We start from the raw sequence: 23575 nt of genomic DNA, 5'->3' as shown, positions 1-23575 counted from the left end.
AAATTTTTCAAATTAATAGATGAATTTGGGAAAAATTTTAGAGAAATGGCCATCAACTACATTTTTATGCACTAGCAAATAAGAAACTATATGCAATTGCAAAATACATTAAAAAGTAAGAAAAAGCAATCCTAAAAAATGAATAGACTGTGGGAATGTGGCAGCAGATTAAGAAGACCCTAGGCTCACCTTGTCTAAGAAATACAACAAGATAACTATCAAATCATCCTAAATACCCCAGAAATCAACCTGATGTCTGGCAGAACAAACTCCACAAATAAAGGTAGAGAAGAGGCCTCATCGAAGAAAGTAGGAAATGCAAAGATGCAGTTTGGAAGAAAAATGGTTGCTGACCCCTGTAGTGGGGAGGGAAATGTCATGGAAGAGAAGGGTGAGAGACAAACTAACACACAGGGGAGTGCATAGGGAAAATAAATCCCATAGTAATTGGCTTGGAAACTGAGAGGGGCCAAATTTTATGTTTTTGCAATGAAAGGGGCTTAAAGCAATGACTTCTAAAGATCAGCAAGTTTGGTTCCATGAGAAGCCTGGGACATTGGTGCTGTTCTTTGGAAAAAAGGTAGGGCTGACAGCTTGAAGACATACAGCCTGGAAACAGCAATCTGAAAGTTGCCTGGGGCACACTGTGAGGAGGTTATTTGTTGTCCCAGATAGGCAGCATCCTTGGAGAGACCCCACCGGCAACAAAGAAACTGTCAGGTGCCATTTCCCTCCAGTTGCCCCTCAGCATAAGAACAGGACCACCTGTGAGAAGCAGAGACACTGGTTTTCCAACTTACTTAAACCAAGTCCTACCCCCCATGCTGTAGTGAGCCCCTCCTTCCAGCGTAGGTTGCCCCAGTCCCAATGCTGTGGGCCCTCTGCATTGAACCCCAGCCAAAACCCCTACTTATACTACATCTCCCAACCAGAGAGTTTTGTGACATCTCAATTCTGGTGACATTGCTGACAGGTTTTACCTCCTAAGCACACTAGAGCACACCTGGTTAAAATGCACCACATTCAGGCCAGGGACCATACACTGCCTATAACAGGCAAAGAAAACCTCTATAGATGACTGGCCTGAAAGATAAAATGGCTAGAACAAAACAGCAGAGCACACACAGCACACACTGGAGATATTTCTGGAAGTACTAGGCCCTAGAGAATAAGGGACACTACGTGGTAGGGCACTACAGGACCCCCACTTTGTAAGCCCATTACCCTCAACAACAGGAGACATAGCTGACTTCTTTAAAAAAGAGAAATAGTCACAGAGACATAGACAAATGAGAAGACAGAAAAATTTGTCCCAAATGAAAGATAAGGACAAGGCCATGTCCAGAGATCTAAGTGAAACAGATATAAATATGATGGCTGATGGGGTATTTAAAGCAATGATCATAATGCTACTTGCTGGACCTGAGAAAAGAGTGGAAGACACAACAGAAAAAAAAAAAAAAACAGTCAGAGATGAACAGTGCAATAAACGAGACTAGGAACATGTTTGATGGAATGAACAGCAGGCTGGAAGAAGCAGAGGAACAAGACCTTAAAGACAGAATAATAGAAAGTAATCAAACTGAACAAAGAGAGAAAAAAATTATGCAAAAGGAATTTAGACTTAGGGAACTCAATGACTTCATCAAATGTAATAACATTAGCATTTTAGGAGTCCCAGAAGAAGAGAAAGAAAAGGAGGCAGAAAATGTATTTGAAGAGAAAATATCTGAAAACTTTCCTAATCTGTGAAAGGAAACAGATATCCAGATCCAAGAGGCACAGAGAACTCCCAGAAACAACAAAAGCAGATCCACACCAAGACATATAATTAAAATGGCAAAATGTAGTGGTAAAGAAATAATTTAAAAGCAACAAGAAAAAAGATAGTTACATACAAGAGAAACCCCATTAGACTATCAGCAGATTTTTCAGCAGAAACTTTCCAAGCCAGAAGGGAGTCGCATGATATGTTCAAAGTGCTGAATGGGAAAAATCCACGGCTGAGAATAATCTATCCAGAAAGGTTATCATTCAGAATAAAAGGAGAAATAAAGAGTTCCCCAGACAAAAACTAAAGGAGTTCATGATCTCTAAACCAGCCCTGCAAGAAATATTAAAGGGGACTCTTTGAGTGGAAAGGAAAGACCAACAGTGACAGTACTAAGATAGGAAACACGAAGGTGGCAAAAATGAATATTTTTGTAAAGTATCAGTCAAGGACCACACACACACACACACACACACACACAGTATGTAAATATGCCACCAAATTCTTAAAACATCAGATGGAGAGGAGTAAAGAAAGAATGGGTTCAAACTAAAATGGCCATCAACTTGACACAGATGACATAATATGTAAGAGAAATTATATACAAACCAAATGGTAACCACAAATCAAAAATCACTAATAAATATGTAAATAATAAAAAGAAAGAGATCCAAATATATCACTAAAGAAAACTGGCAAACCATTGAACAGATAAGACAAGAAAGGATCAGAGAAAATCTTCAGAAAAAAACACAAAATAGGTAATAAAATGGCAATAAATATGTATCTGTCAGTAATTACTTAAATTTAAATGGACTAAACACTCCAGGCAATAGACATAGAATTAAAAAATAGTGACAAAATGGATTTTTAAAAGAGAGACTCATCTATAGGCTATTTAGAAGAGACTCATTTCAGTCCTAAAAACACCTGAAGATGGAAGTGAGGAAATGGAGATACATTTATCCTGCAAATGAGTGTCAAAGGAAACCCTAAGTAGCCATACTTATACTGGAGAAAATAGACTTTAAATCAAGATTTTAACAAGAGACAAAGAAGGGCCCTATACAATAAAAAAGGAGACAATCCAACAAGAGATAACAATCGTAAATACTTATGCACCCAACGTGAGAGCACCCAAATACATAAAACAGTTAATAAAGGAACTAATTGATAAGAATATAATTACAGTAGGGGATTTTAATACCCCCACTTACATCAATAGGCATCTAAGTTGAAAATCAATTGAAACAGTGGCTTTGAATAATACACTGGACCAGATGGGTTTAACAGATGTATTCAGAACATTCCATCCTAAAACAGCACAATACACATTCTTTTCAAGTGCACATGGAGCATTCTCCAGAATAGATCACATTTTAGGCCACAAAACAAGCCACAAAACACTGAAAAAGATTAAAGTGATATCTTTTCTGACCACAAAGCTATGAAACTAAAAGTCAACCACAAACCAAAAAAAAAAAAAAAAAAAATCTTAAAAGTACACTAATACATTGAGATTAAATAACATGTTAATAGACAATGGATAGCTGGACCAGGAAATAAAAGAAAAAATCAAAAAGCACATGGAAAGAAATGAAAATGAAAACACAATGGTTCGAAACCTTTGGAATGAAGCAAAAGCAATCCTAAGAGAAAAGCTTATAGGAATACAAGCTCACCTCAGGAAGCAAGAAAAATCTCAACTAAACAACTTAATACTTCAAAGAGCTAGAAAAGGAACAATAGATAAAGCCTAAAACCAGAAGAGGGAAGGAAATAATAAATATTAGAGCTGAAATAAATGATCTAGAAAGTTAAAACAATAAAACAGATCAATGAAACCAGGAGCTGGTTCTTTGAAAAATCAATAAAATTAATAAACCTTTAACCAAGCTTATCAAGCAAAAAAGAGAAAGGATTCAAGTAAATAAAATTACAAGTGAGAGGAGAAATAACAACAAAAACCATAGAAATACAAAAAATTATAAAGAATATTATGAAAAACTGTATACCAACAAATTGGCCAACCCAGAAGAAATAGATAAATTCCTAGAAACATATAGCCTACCAAAATGGAAACAAGGAGAAATAGAAAATTTTTAATAGACTGATAACCAGAAAGGAAATTAAATCAGTAATCAAAAAAACTCTCACCAAACAAAAGTCCAGGACTAGATGGCTTCTGAGGAGAATTCTACCAAACACTTAATGAAGAGTTAATACCTATTATTTTCAAACTATTCCAGAAGATAGAGGAGGAAGGAAAGCTTCCCAACTCTTGCTATGAGGCCAGCATTACCCTGATGCCAAAATCAGATAAAGACCCGACCAAAAAAGAGAACTACAGGCCAATATCTCTGATGAACATAGATTCAAAAATCTTCAACAAAATAATGGAAATTGAATCCAATAATACATTCAAAAGATTGTTGCCCAGGATGAAGTGGGGTTTATTCCTGGGTGACAAGGGTGGTTCAGTATTCACAAATTGATCAGCGTGATATATCACATCAGTAAAAGAAATAATAAGAACCATATGATCATTTCAATAGATACAGAAAAAGCATTTGACAAAGTACAACATCTATTCAAGATAAAAACCCTCAATAAGATAGTAATAGAGGGAACATACCTCAACATCATTAATGCCATATACAGAAGACCCATAGCTAATGTAATCCTCAGTAGAGCAAAACAGAGCTTTTCATGTAAGGTCAGGAATAAGACAAGGATGTCCACTCTCACCACTTCTATTCAATACAGTACTGGAAGTCCTAGCCACAGCAATCAGACAACAAAAAGAAATAAAAGGCATCCAAATTGGTAAGGAAGAAGTAAAACTTTCACTATTTGCAGATGATGTAATACTCTATATAGAAAACCCTAGACTCCACCAAAAAAACGTATTCAGTAAGTCACAAGATATAAAATTAATATACAGAAATCTATTGCATTTCTATACACCAATAATGAAGCAGCAGAAAGAGAAATTAGGAAAACAGTCCCATTTACAACTGCATCAAAAATAATAAAGTATGTAGGAATAAACCTAACCAAGAGATGAGAGACCTGTATTGTGAAAACTGTAAAACACTAATGAGAGGAATTGAAGATAACACAAAGAAATGGAAAGATATTCTACGCTCATGGATTAGAAAAATTAATATTGTTAAGATGTTGACTTAAAGCAATCTACGCATTCACTGCAATCCCTGTCAGAATACCAACAGCTTTTTTTTTTTAATAAAACTAGAACAAAAAATTCTCAAATTTATATGGAGCCACAAAAAACCATGAAGAGCCAAAGCAGTCTTGAAAAGTAAAGCTGGGGGCATCACAATTCTGGACTTCATGTTATATTACAAAGCTTTAGCAATCAAAATAGTATGGTACTGGCACAAAAGTAGACACATAAATCAATAAAAACCCAGAAGTAAGTCTACAATTATATGGTCAATTATTCTTCAACAAAGCATGAAAGAATATCCAATGGGGAGAAAACAGTCTGTCTCTTCAGTAGATGGTGTTAGAAAAACTGGTCAGCTACACGCAAGAGAATGAAACCGGACCACTCTCTTACACCAAAAATAAATTCAAAATAGATTAAAAACCTAAATGTAAGACCTGAAACTATAAAAATCCTGGAAGAGAAATCAATTCTCTGACATCGGCCATAGCACCTTTTTTCTAGCTAAGTCCCTTGAAGCAAGGGAAGTAATACCAAAAATAAACTGTTAGGACTATATCAAAATAAAAAGCTTCTGCACACGGGGGCACCTGGGTCGTTAAGTCGTTAAGCGTCTGCCTTTGGCCAGGTCATGATCCCAGCATCCTTGGATCAAGCCCCGCATTGGGCTCCCTGCTTGGCAGGAAGCCTGCTTCTCCCTCCCACTCCCCCTGCTTGTGTTCCCCCCCCCACCTGTGTGTCAAATAAATAAATAAATAAACAAAATCTTTTAAAAAAAAAAAAGTTTCTGCACGCAAAGGAAATAATCAATAAAATTAAAAGTCACCTATGGAATGGGAGAATATATTTGCAAATGATATATCCCATAAAGGGTTAGTATACAAAATACATAAAGAACTTATAAAACACAACACTCAAGAAACAAATAATCCAATTTAAAAATGGGCAGAAGACATGAACAGGTATTTCTCTAAAGACATCCAGATAGCCAACAGACACATGAAAATATGCTTATCATCACTTGTCGTCAGGGAAATGAGGATCAAAACTACAATGTGATACCACTCATACCTATCAGAATGGCTAAAATCAACATCAGAAACAACAGGTGTTGATGGGATGTGAGAAAAAGGAATCCTCTTGCATTGTTGATAGGAATGCAAACTGGTGCTGCCTCTGTGGAAAAACAGTAATCGCAGTATTAGGTATTTAACCAATAAATACAAAAATGCTAATTCAGAGTGATACATGCACCCCTATGTTTATAGCAGCATTATGTACAACAACCCAGATATGGAAGCTGTTCAGGAAGTATCCATTGATTGATGAATGGATAAGGAAGATTTTATATATATATATATATATATAAAATTTGTAGTATATATTTTATATATGATGTATAATATATTATTATGTTATATTTGTGTGTATATATATGCGCATATATATACACACAATATGTGTATATATATGCGCATATATATATAGTGGAATATTATTCCCACATAAAAAAAAAATGAAATCTTGCCATTTGCAACAACATAGATAGAATATGTGAAATGCTAAGTGAAATAAGTCAATCATAGACAAATACCATATAATTTCATTATTATGGCAAATTAAGAAACAAATGAGCAAAGGGAATAAAAGAGAGAGGAAGTGAGTTAAAGCAAGAAACAGACTCTTAATTATAGAAATAACAGATGGTTACCAAAGAGGATGCGTGAAATAGGTGATGGAGATTAAGGAGCACACTTGTGATGAGCCCCAGGTGACGTGTGTTGTCAAATCACGATATTGTACCCATGAAACTAATACAACACTGTATGTTAACTGAGATTAAAATAAAAACTTCGAAGGAATGAGTAAAAAATTCCTTTAAAACATGATCAAACTATTGAAATATTATGAAAAATAACTAAAGAACTAAATAAATGGAGAGATAACTATATCCATAGATTAGAATGCTTGGTATTATAAAGATTAGGACTTCTCACCAAATTTATTTACATATTTAATACAGTTGAAATTAACATTGTAAAAGATTTCTTCCTGGAATCTGGTAGGTTCTTTCTAAGATATATGTATATGGAAATACAAAGCCCCTGTAATAGCCAACACAGTCCTGAGGTTTTTAAAAAAAAAAATGGCAATAGTTGCTCTACTGGCTGTCAAGATTTATTATAAAGCTACAGTAATTAGACATGCTTTACTGGCACAAAGATTAGAACAGAATTTAGAAACAGATCTATTCATTTATATATACTTGATTTGGGAAAAAGGTGTCCCTGAAGAGCTGTGGGAAAAGGTGGTCTTTTCAATAAATGGTCTTAGAAACATTGGATTTCCACATAGAAATAAGAAAAATAAACTTGACAAATATTTCACACCATAAAAAGTTAATTCTGGGGTCAGCGCTTATGGATTTAAAAGTGAGTGGAAAACTAATATAGATTCCAACAAATAGTATAGTAACATATTTCTATAACCTTAGAATAGGTATAATATTAAATGGTACACAAAAATCCCTAGTCATAAAGATAAAAGTGATTAATTAGACTGTAATTAACATTAGGAAAATTAATTCTTCAACAGTTTCCTCTCATTAAGACAGTAAAAAATAAAACCCTCAAATAGAAAATGCCATTTGCAAATTTGTGAATAGCGAACACCTTTTATCCCAAATGACTAAAAGTATTGACAATCCCTATTGATGAAATGTTCACACACTGAAGGGAGAATTTATATTGTGATACCTAATTTGAAAGACGAAAATTTTACTAAATTTGAACATGTAAAAGAATGTTTGGACAGCATTTTTTATGATAAACAAATGCTGCCAACAATCCAAATGTCCTTTACGAGGTGAATGGATGCATGGATATTGGTATATTTACACAATGGAACACTCTACAACAGTGAAAAGAATGAACTGCTACTACGTGCAACATCATAGGTGTATCTCATTAACAAGAGTAAATGAAAGATGTTAGGTACAAAAACTGGTGTACAATATAATCCCATCTGTTAAGAGTAAAAAAAAAAAAATACAATAATTTTAAAGAATTTATGCTAATGTGGTAAAATATTAATTTTAAAAGGATATGATTACCATTAAAAGGTAGTTATTCTTTCCCAGGTAGAAGGGAGGTGGAAATATTGAGGAGGAAAGAGTTCTCCTTGGCGAAGCTGATATTGAGTGGTAGTTACGGGATTGTTTATTTGTTGTAAGTCATCAAACTGCGTATTTTTTTGTTTTTTTTTCAGTGTTCCAAAATTCATTCTTTATGCACTTCACCCAGTGCTCCATGCAATATGTGCCCTCCTTAATAGCCATCACTAGGCTCACCCAGCTCCCCATCCCCCTCCCCTCCAAAACCCTCAGAGTCCACAGTCTCTCATGCTTCTACTCCCTCTCCGATTTCCCCCATCTCACTTCTCCTTTCCATCTCCCAATGTCGTCCGTGTTATTCCTTATGCTCCACAAGTAAGCAAAACCACGTGATAATTGACTCTCTCTGCTTAACTTATTTCACTCAGCATAATCTCCTCCAGCCCCATCCATGTTGATACAAAAGTTAGGTATTCATCCTTTCTGATGGAGTCAAAATACTCCATTGTATATATGGACCATATCTTCTTTATCCATTCATCCGTTGAAGGGCATCTTGGTTCTTTCCACAGTTTGACGACTGTGGCCATTGCTGCTATGAACATTGGGGGACAGATGGCCCTTCTTTTCACTGCATCTGTATCTTTGGGGTGAATACCCAGTAGTGCAATTGCAGGGTCATAGGGAAGCTCTATTTTTAATTTGTTAAGGAATCTCCACACTGTTTTCCAAAGTGGCTGCACCAACTTGCATTCCTACCAAATCAATAAAAAAAGAGAGAAGAACAACATGGTCCTCTCAATTGATGCAGAAAAATTGATGCAAGATATAGCATCCGTTCCTAATTAAAATGATCCCTATCATCTAGGGATAGATGGAGATGGAACATTCCTCAACTTCATAAAATCTATCTATGAAAAACCCACAGCAAATAATCATCCTCAATGGGTAAAAGCTAACAGCCTTCTCTTTGAGATCAGGAACACGACAAGGATGTCCACTCTCACCACTGTTGTTCAACATAGTACTAGAAGTCCTAGCAACAGCAATCAGACAACAAAAAGAAATAAAAGGTATTCAAATTGGCAAAGAAGAAGTCAAACTCTCTGTCTTCGCAGGTGACATACTTTATATGGAAAACCCAAAAGACTCCACTCCCAAACTACTAGAACTCATACAGCAATTCAGTAATGTGGCAGGATATAAAATCAATGTACAGAAATCAGTTGCTTTCTTATATACTAACAAACTGCATATTTTGTTTTATATTTCTCTATATGCATATCATTTCATAATATAAAATATTAAAAAGTAAAGCATAGAACATAATTAATAAAAATTAATTCTGTTTTAAAATAGAATTTTTTTCTGTCAGAAATTACCCAGATATTGATAAAAAAAAAAACTAGTCTATGCTAACTATATAGCATTATTTGAGAAGGTAAAAATTTTTAATATTTTATTCACAGAAAGATAAGTCACATTACTTGAATGCAAACAAATCATAAACCATTACCCTGTTTTAACTGAGTTTAAAGTACTTCATAAAAAGTATTTGTTTTTTTGTATAAAAATATTATATTCAATTTTAAAGAAACAGCCATAATTAGTAGATGCCAAAAAAATACTTGAGTTAAATAAATATATTACTTTAGATTTTCTTTACATTTCCTTTATACCTCTATTTCTAAATTAAGTAAATAATATATCTGTTTTATGACATTAATTCAAGAATATTTTAATTAGAAAATTCACCTGTCATAAAAGTAGTATTTATCTGTTACAAAAATATTTATCCAAGAAATATTAGATGAATATATATGAAGTTTATTTTAAGCTGATAAAGTAGCTATTCATTCCTATTATTACAAGATAATTTATAAATGTTTATCTTTACATGACATCAAATACTCTTTCAGATACATAAAAAACATGCTTATTTAACTTAGAGTTTGAATTTTAAGAATACCATATGTACAAAAATATTCATCACAAAATAATTTTTTTTTAAGATTTTATTTATTTATTTGATAGAGAGAGAGCACAAGCAGGCAGAGAGGCAGGCAGAGGCAGAGAGAGAAGCAGGCTCCCCACTGAGCAAGGAGCCCGATGCGGGGCTTGATCCCAGGACCCTGAGATCATGACCCGAGCCGAAGGCAGCAGCTTAACCCACTGAGCCACCCAGGCGCCCCACAAAATAATTTTTTAAATGTCTATAATTACGCTACCCATCATATTAGGCATAATCACATATTATCCATTTTCCCAATATTTCAGAAATTGACAATTCATGATATTAGAGTGACTAACTGTATTAGTACTCCTTACAAGTCATTTTTTATGTGAATGAAGTATAAAGGTATTAGGTGAGTGACAGGAGTCTTGTTTACTTTAAATCCTAGAAATTTAGTTGTTTAGTATTTTATTAGTTGAAAGTATGCTCCACCCTAACTCATCAAAGCTCAAACTAAGCAGTACATTGATGAAGAACAGATTTTCTTTTAAAAGATGCATTTTATTTCTCAGTTTAATGGCTGTTTTCAAACAGCTTCAGAGGCACATGCTCTTTAAGTACATTAAAATTCTGTGTATTTCTTGAGAATTAAAAGAAACGTGTATCACTGTATCAGTTATAACATGTAAACATGAGAAGAGCATATTTAAAGCTAATACATATTAATGACATTTATTTCAGACCTAAGGCGGCTGTTCTGGAACTTTCCGTTGCTTGGTATTCCTAATGTTGTATAAATTGGGTCATCTGAAGCCTTTCATTCCCTCTTTGTCATTTGCTTTTGAGGTAAGACATTTGTTTTAGGAGGCTATAGTGTGATTATACATCTATTGCATATTTAATCTGTTCATTCAACAATGTTTTTGTTTATTTTGTGACTAGTACTTGTGGGAAATTTAACCTATCCACTTACTTACCATACCGTATTAATTGTGTCACCTGGAGCCAGTTAATATTGTTGAGTTTCAACTTTCTGGTTTTTAAATTTGCATTGATACCATTAACTTCATAGAATTGTTGGACAAGTTATATTGCATGATTTTGTAAAGAAAAATTAGGCCACATAGTTGGTTTTTTCAGCAAGTAAAAAAATTACAGAAAGTTATTGACAGAGATTCTTCCATTTGAGATTTTTCTTTTTAGGCTTTTAAGGTAAAGATTTGATTAAAATGCCTTATCAATTATCCACAAGAGATGATGATGCTATAAAAATAAAACTATTGATGTTATTGAGATTTTTCTACAGCTGAAAAATATGATTTGACCTTCTGTGATGATTAAAACTTATCTTCCCAGAACTTCCAAAAAGTTGGGGGTATATGTTTATTATCTCAGGTCTTAAGCAACTGTTAAAAAATTTTTATTCTCATCACTAAACTTTTAATGGACATGGTTTTGTTCTTTTAAATTAAGGGTTTTATCATCTAACTTTGGTGCTGAGCAGCCTGCTAACATACCCAGAATATGCAATATGTGACCTTATTTAAACATGAAATGTAAAAGCAAACATGCTGCTAACATCAGTGGAAAGACTAAAACAGGTGCTTTTATAATTTAGTAGCAATAGTAAATTGGAATAAACTCTTTGGAAAACAATTTGGTGCTACCATACAAGGCATATGAGTATAAAAATGAAGGAAGATATATATATATATATATATATATATATATACACACACACACACACACACATAATCATAATGCGTGTTCCAGATATATATATCTGGAAAGATAAATTAGAATTTAATATATCGTTGCCTATGGGAAGGCAAATTGTGTGACTAGAAGAAAGAAATATGGGAAAGATTTTAACATTAAGTTAATATTCTTTACCACCTTTAAATTTCTGCACCACCTGAATATATTTCTTACTTTAAAAGTCATGTAAATTTAAGAAATTAGGTATAAAATATTAGTATCAGGATACTAGATATCATCCATCTAATAATACATTTTGCATTTAAATAGGCACTAAATAAAGTTTATATGATGGGTACTTATATTGTTTCTTGAGATTATAGCCTAAAAACAAAATGAGGAAATGTAATTTACACATATTTAATGAAATTTGGAAATACACATGCCAAAAAATAAAATATTAAAATCAAAGAATAGCATTTTCACACTCTAATGAGGGAAGATATAATTATATGTATGAAAGAAAATAATTCCACTAAGTGAATCTACTCTTGGGTATACTATGGTAGTTTATCTTAAATGCTCCAGAAGCAGAGAATGTGGGTTCTTTAAGGTAGCCATGGTATAAATAAGTGGGAATGTAGGGTTATAGAATGACATTGCATTTGGGGTTCTTTGATGATGGAATAGTGGAGAACAGTGTAGTATGTCCAGCTTTTGAGTGTGATGAATTCTAGTGGTAAGATGCTGTCCATTTACTTATTTTAATTAATAGGTGAACATGAGTGGCTAAGACCTGAGCTTTGAAACCACATTGCCTGAATTTGATTTCTAACTCAGAAACTTACTAGTATTTGTCAGCTTAAATATTATTTGTCTTGCATTCCTTGTCTATAAATGGCTGAAGTACTAAGGTCTATCTAGAATTTTGAGGATTAAAGGAGAATCTGCATAAGAGATTTAGCACATTGTGTAACATACAGTACATGCTCAATAAATATTAGATGCCATTCTTATCATTTTATATGAAATGAAAGATCCCATGGATTAATACTTCGGTTTGCCTCGGGATCCAAAAGTCAAGTTTGAGAACAACTGGCATAGAGGAGCAAATAATGTTGGACCTAAAAGTCATGATTATGAATTCTTAGACTAATGCTGGCCCTATGACGTGAGACTCTGTGCCTCACATTGTTTACCTGTAAAATAGGTTTGATGGGAGTTAACATGCACTGAGATTTTACTATGTTCTAAATGCCTTACTCCTTTTACTTCATTTAATCTTCCTATCAGTGTAATGGGGGTGTAGCTACTATTTTTATAATAAAAAAATTGAGTTACAGAGAAGTTGAAAATCTGTCTGAATTAACATAACTAATAAGTGAACAAGTCAGGATACAAACTCAGACAGTCTGATACTGTAACTCTTAATTATCTAGCAACATTTTCTTCCATATAATGATAGCAATACTCATCCACCTCAAGGAACTTAGATAAAAAATAGAGATGCAGTGTAGCAAAGCTACTTTGAAAAATGTAAAGACAAAAAAAAAGTTCTTATCAATTTGACTGCAAAAAAAGTTTTGAAGACTAGTGGCTTCAATGTTACCTCTGAACTATCTTTAGTTTATAATTCAAGGGAGGGAAGACATAATGGCAAAATCTTTCAGGCTGCTCATCTACTCTTTCCAGAACCTGTCCTGTCCATCTAGGCACACAGGCCACCGATTCTTCATGAGTAAATATTGACTGTGATTTGCCAAGGAAACATTTCCTTAACATGGTGTGTTAATACTATCTGCTTACATGGTTTTGTGCAAAAATTTAACGACACAAAGGATAGCACATAGAAGCACCTGATACATTTTGGTTACTATCCTTGTTTGTATTACTATTAGTACTCTATAATTAGATTATTATTGCTGCTATTATTACTAGAGTATTATCATCATCATTATTATTTTAACCATTGAATTCCCATTGGTAAAACTGAACAAGTCTTCTCTGACCAGAGGTCAATAACTATATGGTAAAGACTGGGCAAGTACTTCCTTATCTACATTTTACCTGTGAACCAACCTTTTCTTCCACTTCTTTTTAGAGTTCGAGAAAAGTGTAAATTACTAGTCATCAATTTTTATGTTTTTTAATTTAAATTCAAAAATTTAAAAAACCTAGTTATCAGTTCTTAAATTCTTTTTTTTTTAAGATTTTATTTATTTATTTGACAGAGAGAGATCACAAGCAGGCAGAGAGGCAGGCAGAGAGAGAGGAAGAAGCAGGCTCCCCGCCGAGCAGAGAGCCCGATGCGGGGCTCGATCCCAGGACCCTGAGATCATGACCCGAGCCGAAGGCAGCGGGTTAACCCACTGAGCCACCCAGGCGCCCCTCTTTTTTTGTTTTTTAAAGATTTTATTTATTTATTTGACAGACAGAGATTACAAGTAAGCAGAGAGGCAGGCAGAGAGAGAGAGAGAAGGAAGCAGGCTCCCCGCTGAGCAGAGAGCCCGATGTGGGGCTCGATCCCAGGACCCTGGGATCATGACCTGAGCCGAAGGCAGAGGCTTTAACCCACTGAGCCACCCAGGCGCCCCCGTTCTTAAATTCTTAATTGTGAATTTCATATTTGTGTTTTCCTTACATTAGAACTTTATGTAAATTTTTACTATTTATCATAGTATTAATAGAACTAATTCTTTGCCCCACATAAGAAGGATAAAAACCTAATAAATATGGCCTCAGTGACTACATTCAGTAGGAATCGGGGGTGATTATAAGGACACAATGTTCTCATCATTTTTCTTTGAAGCTATCATTAGAATCAGTGTCATTGAAGCAGTTAATCCCTTCTTTTATAAATCAATGTTGTATATTTTGGCAACATCAGCTTGTAGCCCTGTGACTTTTCTCTATTTATCTAGAAGGCTTGTTGGAAGTTTTCCTGTTATACTGCTTCATTGTGTAAGTCAGATGCCGTAGATTTGCAGAGTAACTGTCCTTCTATGCTATGCCTGTACTCCTGGCTGTACCTACAGCTTTAAACAAATACATACAAGCACACACGGAATGGAAAATTGATCTTCAACTTTTTACTTAGATTGCAAAACAGTTCTTAGGTAATTACAATTCTGAGTCAGAAGTACAAAGTAGAATTTATCTTTGATCCTGTGACCAGTATGTGGAAGATTTATTCCCTTTAGCTTCTGTCCACAAGAATATGAAGAAAGGGATTGGTGCTTGGACTATTTATAAATAGAATTAACTACTATAGAAATGCATAGTTGTTTATTTAAGTGTGTGCAGTGGTTAGTCCATACCCTTGCATATTTCTTTAGCTAGGTCAGTTAATATTTTGACCACCAATTCATATACTTTTTTTTTTTTAAGAAAATTATTTATTTGTTTGTTTGTTTGGAGATCATGAGCGGGAAGGGGGTGTGGTGCAGAGGGAGAGGGAGAGAGAATCTCAATCAGACTCCACACAGAGCAGTGACCCTGATATGGGACTTGATCCTGTGACCCTGGGACTATGACCTAAGCTAAAATCCAAGAGTCCCACACTCAACCTACTGAGCCACCCAGGTGCCCCAACCTTTTTCTTCTTTTACTTGCCTTGTCATTCATAGGAAATTTTTTAATTTTTTAAAATTTATTTTTTTCTTTAAAGACTTTATTTTCTTGAGAGTGAGAGAGCGCATGAGACAGAGAGTGCATAAGAGAGTGAGCATGAGTGAGGGGAGGGAGTAGCAGAGGGAGAGGGAGAAGCAGACTCCTGTTATGATAAGTTATATCACTAAATGCTCTTTCAGTGCATCCCAAATATTGTTCTTTAATTTCTCTAGGAGTGTATAGTTTATAGAGGTGATTGGACAGGAAATGGTACTCTATGGAAGTTGATGGGAATTAGAAAGGATGGGGCTTTGGGGCGCCTGGATGGCTCAGTGGGTTAAAGCCTCTGCCTTCAGCTCAGATCATGGTCTCAGGGTCCTGGGATCGAGCCTTGCATCGGGCTCTCTGCTTAGCGGGGAGCCTGCTTCCTCCTCTCTCCCTGCCTGCCTCCCTGCCTACTTGTAATCTCTGTCTATCAAATAAATAAATAAAATCTAAAAAAAAAAAAAAAGAAGAAGAAGAAAAAAAAAGATGGGGCTTTACTGACCCAGTTGTCTATGTTATGATCCTGGACTTTTTTTTTTTTTTTAAGATTTTATTTATTTATTTGCGAGAGAGACAGAGATAGTGACAGAGACAGCAAGGGAGAGAGCACAAACAGGGAGGAGAGGTAGAAGCAGACTCCTCAGTGAGTAGGAGTCTGACTCAGCGCTTGATCCCAGGACCCTGAGAACATGACCTGAGCTGAAGGCAGACGCTTAACTGACTGAGTCACCCAGGCACCCCTATTTTTTTTAAGCATTTTTTTAAAGATTTTATTTATTTATTTGAGAGATCACAAGTAGGCAGAGAGGCAGGCAAAGAGAGGGGGAAGCAGGCTCTCTGCTAAGCAGAGAGCCCAATGTGGGGCTCAGTCCCAGGACCCTGGGATCATGACCTGAGCCGAAGGCAGAGGCTTTAACCCACTGAGCCACCCAGACACCCTTATTTTTTTATTTTTTTAAGATTTTATTTATTCATTGAGGGAAGTAGAGGAGCAGAGGATGAGAGAGAAGCAGGTTCCCCACTGAACAGGGAGCCCGTTGTAGAGTTCAATTCCAGGACCCTGCTATCATGACCTGAGCCAAAGGCAGATGCCTAACCAACTGAACCACCCAGGTTACCCCTCATTCACAGGAAATTTGATGGAAAAACAATCCCTTCATTCTTTCCTTCATTCATTTCTTGCTAATGGCCGGCACAGACATTTTTTTTCTACTAGCTCATGTGTAATTTGTTCTTTCTAAGATGTGCCTATGAAATTATGGTTGATTTCTTTTTCTTGCATCAGTAGCTTTAAAAATGTCTAACCTGATAAGCCTTTAAAGGGAAGATAGCAAAATCAAACATAAATAGCTATATTTGATGAGTATATATGTATATAAGAGCATGGGAAATACTTGTTTACAGATATTTTGATCCTGTATCTCTTTGTTTCATGTAACTTTTTAGTTAATTGGGAAGATAGTTAAGGTACTGGAGAAAGCATTGGCTTTGAATTCATACAAATCTGTCATTCCCAGCTCTGTCATTTGGTTGTGCGGTCCTCAGGAAGTTACCCAAAATAACCACAGCTTAGCTCCCTAGCTTTTTCCCCTCAGCAAAAAGGAGAATTAAAATGCCCTAGGGGTTGTTTCGATATTCAAAAGACTAAAGGAGATAGAACATAGTGTGATACCTGGTATGTAAGTAGTGAGTATTATTTATAATAATTATATCCATGTAAATTATAAACACACATACATACACAAACTATACAGACACATTTAAAATAATGTTTTTAAAACTAGGACATTGGAAGCAATGAACATATGAACCTGAAAATACCTGCTTATTAGTGGCCAAATAATTTGAGTTGATTTCAGAAGAACTTTTGGAATTTGAAGAATGGCTTTAAATTTAGATCTCAGAAAAATTCTGAAATCTGATTTACAGTTTTTAGTTTGTGTTATTAAAACATCACTCCTAGGTGGTAAACCAATTGTATCTGCTGAAGGTGTGCACAAAAGCTGGGTAGAATTTGAACAGGAAGAACTTGGGGGGGAAGGTGGAAAGCACTTGACTAAGGGAAAGTACAAATGAAAAGTCCAGAAGCAGGGGAGACCATGGACTGCTCAAGTGATAACAGGTGCCTAGTAACAACAGCCCAAAGTGTGGATCCTGATAGGAGGTAAATGCCCATGGAAGATCGAACCAGCTTGCCTAATGCTTTCAATGGCGCAGAAACATTTATTCCACGCTTACTGGAACACCTGCTCCAGTAAAAACAGAGCAAAAGCCTTGTCTTTGTGGAGATTAGCTTTTAATCAGTGTATTAATTTTTGATTGCTGTGTAACAAATTACCACAAATTTAGTGGCTTAAAACAACACACATTTATTATCTAACAGTCCCCATGGGTCAGGAGGTTAGGCACAGTTTTGCTCAAAACTCTGTTAGGGTCTCAAGAGGCTGCATTTAAGGTAAGTCTTGGCCAGATTGTGTTCTCATCTGGAGGTTCAACGACGGAAAAATCCACTTCCAAGCTCATTCACGTTGTTGACAGAGCTCATTTCCTTGCAGCTGTATGACTTAGGGCCCCAGCTTTTTGCTGGCTTTGGAGCAGAGGCTGCTCTCAGGTGCCGGAGGCTGCCTGCGGGTCCATGCCATGTGGGTACCCTCAACATGGCTGCTACTTCATCAAGCCTGCAAGGAGAACCTTTCTTCAGGAAGGGCTCAACTGCTCTGCTTAAGAACTTTTAGCTGATGAAGCTACATTCCTCCAAGATAATCTCTTGTTTTATCAAATGAAAACAACTGATTTCAGGTCCTAATTTCAGCTGCAAAATCCCTTCATCTATGCCATATTCTTTTGGCTAGAAACAAGTCAGAGCCTCACCCACACTCTAGGGGAAAGGATTGTACAGGCTAACAGACTGTGAACAGCAAGGGTGGGGATCATGTGGCCACCCTAGTCTCTGTCTGCCACAGTTGGGGAGGATGCGCACAATAACTCAGACAAATACTTACACACATACACATATATGTTTTTACTCAGATATATGGCTTAGTAGATAATGATAATGACCATGTTAAAAATAAATCAGGGTTGGAAGAGGCAAAAGTTTTCAGAACATGGTACCCAAGAAAGGCTGGTGACATTTCAGTTAAGACCTAATGGGGCAAAAACCATATGGGTTCCTGGGGACGAGCAGGTAAAGGCAACATCAAGTGCCAAGGTGCCAAGGCAGGGTGTCCTATCATGCACACGAACATGTCTGCAACTGAGTAAGCAAGAGGAAAAGTGATAGATAATACAGTCAGAGCAATAATGGGGGTCAGACCACATAAGCCCTTTTGGTCATTGTAATTACCACTTTACTCCAGGTAAAATCACCCCCCTGGAGAGTTGGAATAGAGGACATGTATGAACTGACTTAGTGGCTGAATTGAGGACAACAAAACTGGGGTATAGGGAGAGAACGCAAGGGCAACAGTTAGGACACTATTGTAAATGTGAAGGTGAGAGGTTAGTGTCCTAGAGAATGTAAGAAGTGGTCAGATTCAGGAAGCAATTTTAAAGTAGAAAAGCCAAAAGTCTCACAGGTCAGATGAGAAAATGGAAAAAACAAACAAGAGTTGAGAATGACTACAGTGTTTTTGGTCTGAGAAAATAAAATAGAGTTACCATGAACTAAGATGGGAGGAATCTAGGAGGAAAAGCTGAAAGTGGCAGTGGCTCTCCAAATTCAATTATATTTGACGGGATTTTGTTTATTGATTTCATAGTTATCTTCTTGCTGATAGGGTTCTTAATCTGTTTTGCACAAACAGTTCAATGCAGAGAAGGTAAATGGGAAGAAAACACTGACATTTCATTAGTGGTTGTGCTTATGTGTTGTGACTCTATTTTTTTTTTCTTTGAGATTTTTGCATTTTTTAATGAACATATATACCTTTAATCCCGTATCGTGAAGTCTTTTCTTTTTTTCAGCCAACTTTACTTGTTCAGAGTTTTGTAATAGGAGTTAAGATGAAATATATAAAAGATAGGTTCGGACAACCAGAGAGAAGTGAGAGCTTCAGTTAGATGCTTGAATGCTGTTGGCAATGCCAGGGAGCAGCATAACATGGATGGGAAGTGCTCCCACCAGCTGTGCTCCCAGGGCTACTATTTATAGGAGGTATCACCATAAAGTAACTGAAATGATGTCATAAAACCATGATTTTTTTTTAATTAAGACTAATTTTTTAGACCAATTTAAGTTTTTCAGAAAAACTGAGGGGAAGGTAGAGATTTCCTATATGCCCCTTCCCCTGACGCATGCACTGGGGGAAGTTATCAACATCCTCCACCAGAATAGTGCATTTGTTACACTGATGAGCCTAGGTTGACACATCAGAGCCACCCAAAGACCATAGTTTTCCTTATGGTTCTCTATTGGTGTTGAAAATTTATAGTTTGGACCCATGTAAAGTAACAAGTATCCATTATTATAGAATCATACAGAGTTATTTCCACTGCCTTAAATTCTTCTGTGCTCTGCCTAGTCATCACTCCCTATGCTCCTTAATCCCTGACAACCACGGATCTTTTCACTGTATCCATAGTCCTGTCCTGCCTTTAGTCATACAGCTGGAATCAGTGAGTATAAAATATTTTCAGATTGTCTTTTTTCACTTAGTAATATGCATTTAAGTTTTCTTCATATCTTTTCATGGGTTCATGGGTTCATAGCTCCTTTTTTGGTGCTGAGCAATTTTCCATTGTTTGGATAGAACACAGTTTATTTATTCATTCAGCTACTAAGGGACATTTTGGTTCCTTCCAAGTTTTGGCAATTATGAATAACAAGGCTATAAATATCCCTGTGCAGGTTTTTGTGTGGACATAAGTTTCCAGTTCCTTTGGGTAAATACGAAAGAGCACCACTGCTGGATCCTAAGAGTATGCTTAGTTTTGTCAGAAATCTCCAAACTGTCTTCAAAAATGACTGTACCATTTTGCATCCCTGAATAAGAATTTCTTTTGCTCCATATCCTCACCAGCATTTGGTATTAACAGTGATCCAGATTTTGGCCATTCTAATAGGTGTGTATTGATATCTCATTGTTTTAATTTGCATTCCCTGTTGACATATAATATGGAGCATCTTTTTGTATGATTGTGTGTTCTTTGGTGAGATGTCTGTTAAGATCTTTGGCCCATTTTTTGAAATTCTGTTTTGTTTTGTTTTGTTTTATTGTTGAGTTTTAAGGGTTCTTTGTATATTTTAGGTGATTTTTCTTCATCCAGTGTGTCTTTAGGAAATCTTTTCTCCCAGTCTGTAACTTATCTTCTCGTTCTTCTGATATTGTCTTTTGCATAGCAGAAGTTTTTAATTTAAAAAATTCAGCTTATAAATTATTTCTTTGATGGATTGTGTCTTTGGTGTTGTATCTAAAAAAGCAATGCCATACCCAAGATTATCTATGTTTTTCCTATGTTATCTTCTAGGATTTTTATAGTTTTTCACTTTTAAATTAAATATGTGATTTTTTAGTAAATTTTGAATAAATTTTTGTAAAAATTATGTCTGTGTCAGATTTATTTGTGTGTATGTGTATGTCCATCTCTTTCAGCACCTTTCTTTAAAAAGACTGTCTTTGCTCCACTATATTGTCCTTGCTTCCTTGTCAAAGATCATTTGACTGTTTTTATGGGCCACTTTTCTTGCTCTCTATTCTGTTCCATTGATATAACTGCCTTTTCTTTCATGAATACCACACTGCCTTGATCATGGTTGCTTTCCAGTAAGTCTTAAAGTCCAATAGTGTCAGTCCACCAACAGTGTCCTTCTCCTTCAAAATTGTGTTGGCTGTTTTGGGTCTTTTGCCTTTTCACTTAAACTAGAATCAGTTTGTCAATATTACAAATAAACTTACTGGGATTTTGATGGTGACCACATTGAATCTATTTGGAAGAACTGACAATATTGAGTCTTCCTATAGGTGAATGCAGACTATCTCTCCATTTATTTCGTGGAGTTTTTTTTTTTTTAAGATTATTTATTTGAAAGACAGAGTGTGGGGAGGGAGGGGCCGAGGGAGAGGGAGAGAGAGAATCTCAAGCAGACTCCTCCTGAGTGTGGAGCCCATGTGGAGCTCTATCTCACAACCCTGAGATCATGACCTGAGCCAAAGTCAAGAGTTGGATGCTTAACCAACCCACTAAACCCAGACACCCCCTCCATTTATTCAATTTTTCATTTCACTCTTGAAGTTTTATAATTTTCCTCATATAGAACTTGTATATACAGTATTTTGTTAGATTTATTGCCTGAGTAGTTTTTTAGTTATAATGTAAATGGCATTCCACTTTTATTTTCAAATTCCACTGGTTCATTCCTGGTATATAGGAGAATGATAGACTTTTTATATTAACCTGTACCCTGCAACCTTATCCTAATCACTTATTAGTTCCAGCAGTTTTTGTTGATTCTTTCAGATTTTCTACATAATCATGTCATCTGCTTAGCTTAGCAAGAAAGGAACAGAATGAGGAGTTTTAACTTTTTATTTGTGTATTTATCACTAAAATAATCAGAAAGCTTTAGTTAAACTATATCCATATGTAACCTTTCTGGCTATACCATCATTTATTTAAATTTTTACCAATAAATATCATAAGTAATTTTAGTTTAATAATGCTACAGGTAGTATTCTAAGTGGTTTGTAAATATTATTTCCTTAAATACTCATAGCAATTTTATAATGTAGACGCTACTATATGTCACATTTAACAGATGAGGAAATTGACAAGATGCCCAAGGCCACAATCCTTTATGTAGGAGAGACAGGATTCCAACCCAGACAGTCTCGAACCTGTGCCTTTAACGTGCTATATTGTGAATCATGACTTGAATTTTTTAGCTACTCTTATGTGTCAGTGTTGGCGTTCTTTTTTTTTTTTTTTAAGTCTGGATTCATTTAATTGCAAGTGATAGAAAATTCAATAAAACTGGCTAAGAACAAAAGTGATTGGCATTCTTTAGGGCCTGGTCCTGGATCCTGCTTTCTTCCCCGTCCACTCTTACCCATTTTTCTTTCTTTAAACACCATCAACGTGGACATGACTCCCAAAATTGTATCCCCGATCGGAACTCTAACCTCAGCTATAAACTCACATATTCTGTTACCTATTTAAGATCTTCCCTTGAATGCCATAGGCACATTGCATATACAAATGTGAGCTCTTAATGCATTCTCCTACATATCCTGTTCCATCTCAGGAGACTTGCATCTCAATAAATAGGCACTACAGACACTTCCATTCATTTCATATATCTAGGAATCATTCTTGTTTTACCTTCTCTTTTGCCACCCATCAGCAACTCCTGTGGCTTCTACTCCAAGATACTTCTTAGACTTCATCCCCTTTGTCACATCTTAATTTAAGCAACAGCATGTCTTCTTAGGGTCTGCGACAGTATATTCCTAAATATTCATTCACCTTACTCTTTTCTTGATACTTTCCAATATATTTTATATGTATAACATGATAAATGTAATTTAAATTGCTAAATAGCTTTAGATGGCATTTAGGATAAAATCCAAATCCTTTACCATAACCTATAAGGCCCTCAGTGAAACATTCATAGACATAGTCGTTGCCATTACTGGCTCATTCCTCAATTTTGGAAGTTATGCTAATAAAAAGAATATATGGGTAAGTAAATTACAGCTATAAAATACAGCAGCTTATTTTATTTTTGATAGAGTCATGAGAAAGACTGTGTAACTTTTTTCATTTGCATAGTTAGGAATTTCTTGGAAGAAACCTACTTCTACAGAAAAAAAAAAGAACAACTGTGATGTATCTGCAGGTCACTTTGATTCATCTCAATATTTTTCTTTAATTATCTCATCATTTAAAATTTAAATATGCTTATTTTAAATGGAAAAGTTTTCACTATAGAGAGAGGAGTCAAGATGGCGGAGAAGTAGCAGGCTGAGACTACTTCAGGTAGCGGGAGATCAGCTAGATGGCTTATCTAAAGATTGCAAACAACTACAAATCCAACGGGAGATCGAAGAGAAGAAGAACAGCAATTCTAGAAACAGAAAATCAACCACTTTCTGCAAGGTAGGACTGGCAGAGAAGTGATTCCAAAGCAACGGGAAGATAGACCGCGGGGGGAGGGGCCGGCTCCTGGCAAGCGGCGGAGCAAAGGAGCACAAAATC

General features: G+C 35.6%; 1 protein-coding gene across 1 annotated transcript in view; it reads left to right on the top strand.

Annotated features, from left to right (window-relative positions):
* AGMO (alkylglycerol monooxygenase) overlaps positions 1–23575 on the top strand; it is a 345430-nt gene that overhangs the window by 212408 nt on the left and 109447 nt on the right. The window contains 2 exon segments of the mRNA XM_047695592.1: positions 10769–10785; positions 10788–10873. Of these exon segments, the coding sequence (XP_047551548.1) occupies positions 10769–10785; positions 10788–10873 (103 nt within the window).

Source organism: Lutra lutra, chromosome 11 (genome assembly GCF_902655055.1).
Source record: "Lutra lutra chromosome 11, mLutLut1.2, whole genome shotgun sequence".
NCBI lineage: Eukaryota > Metazoa > Chordata > Mammalia > Carnivora > Mustelidae > Lutra > Lutra lutra.
Note: the sequence above shows the minus strand (reverse complement) of the source record. Positions and strands in the feature narration are given on the sequence as shown.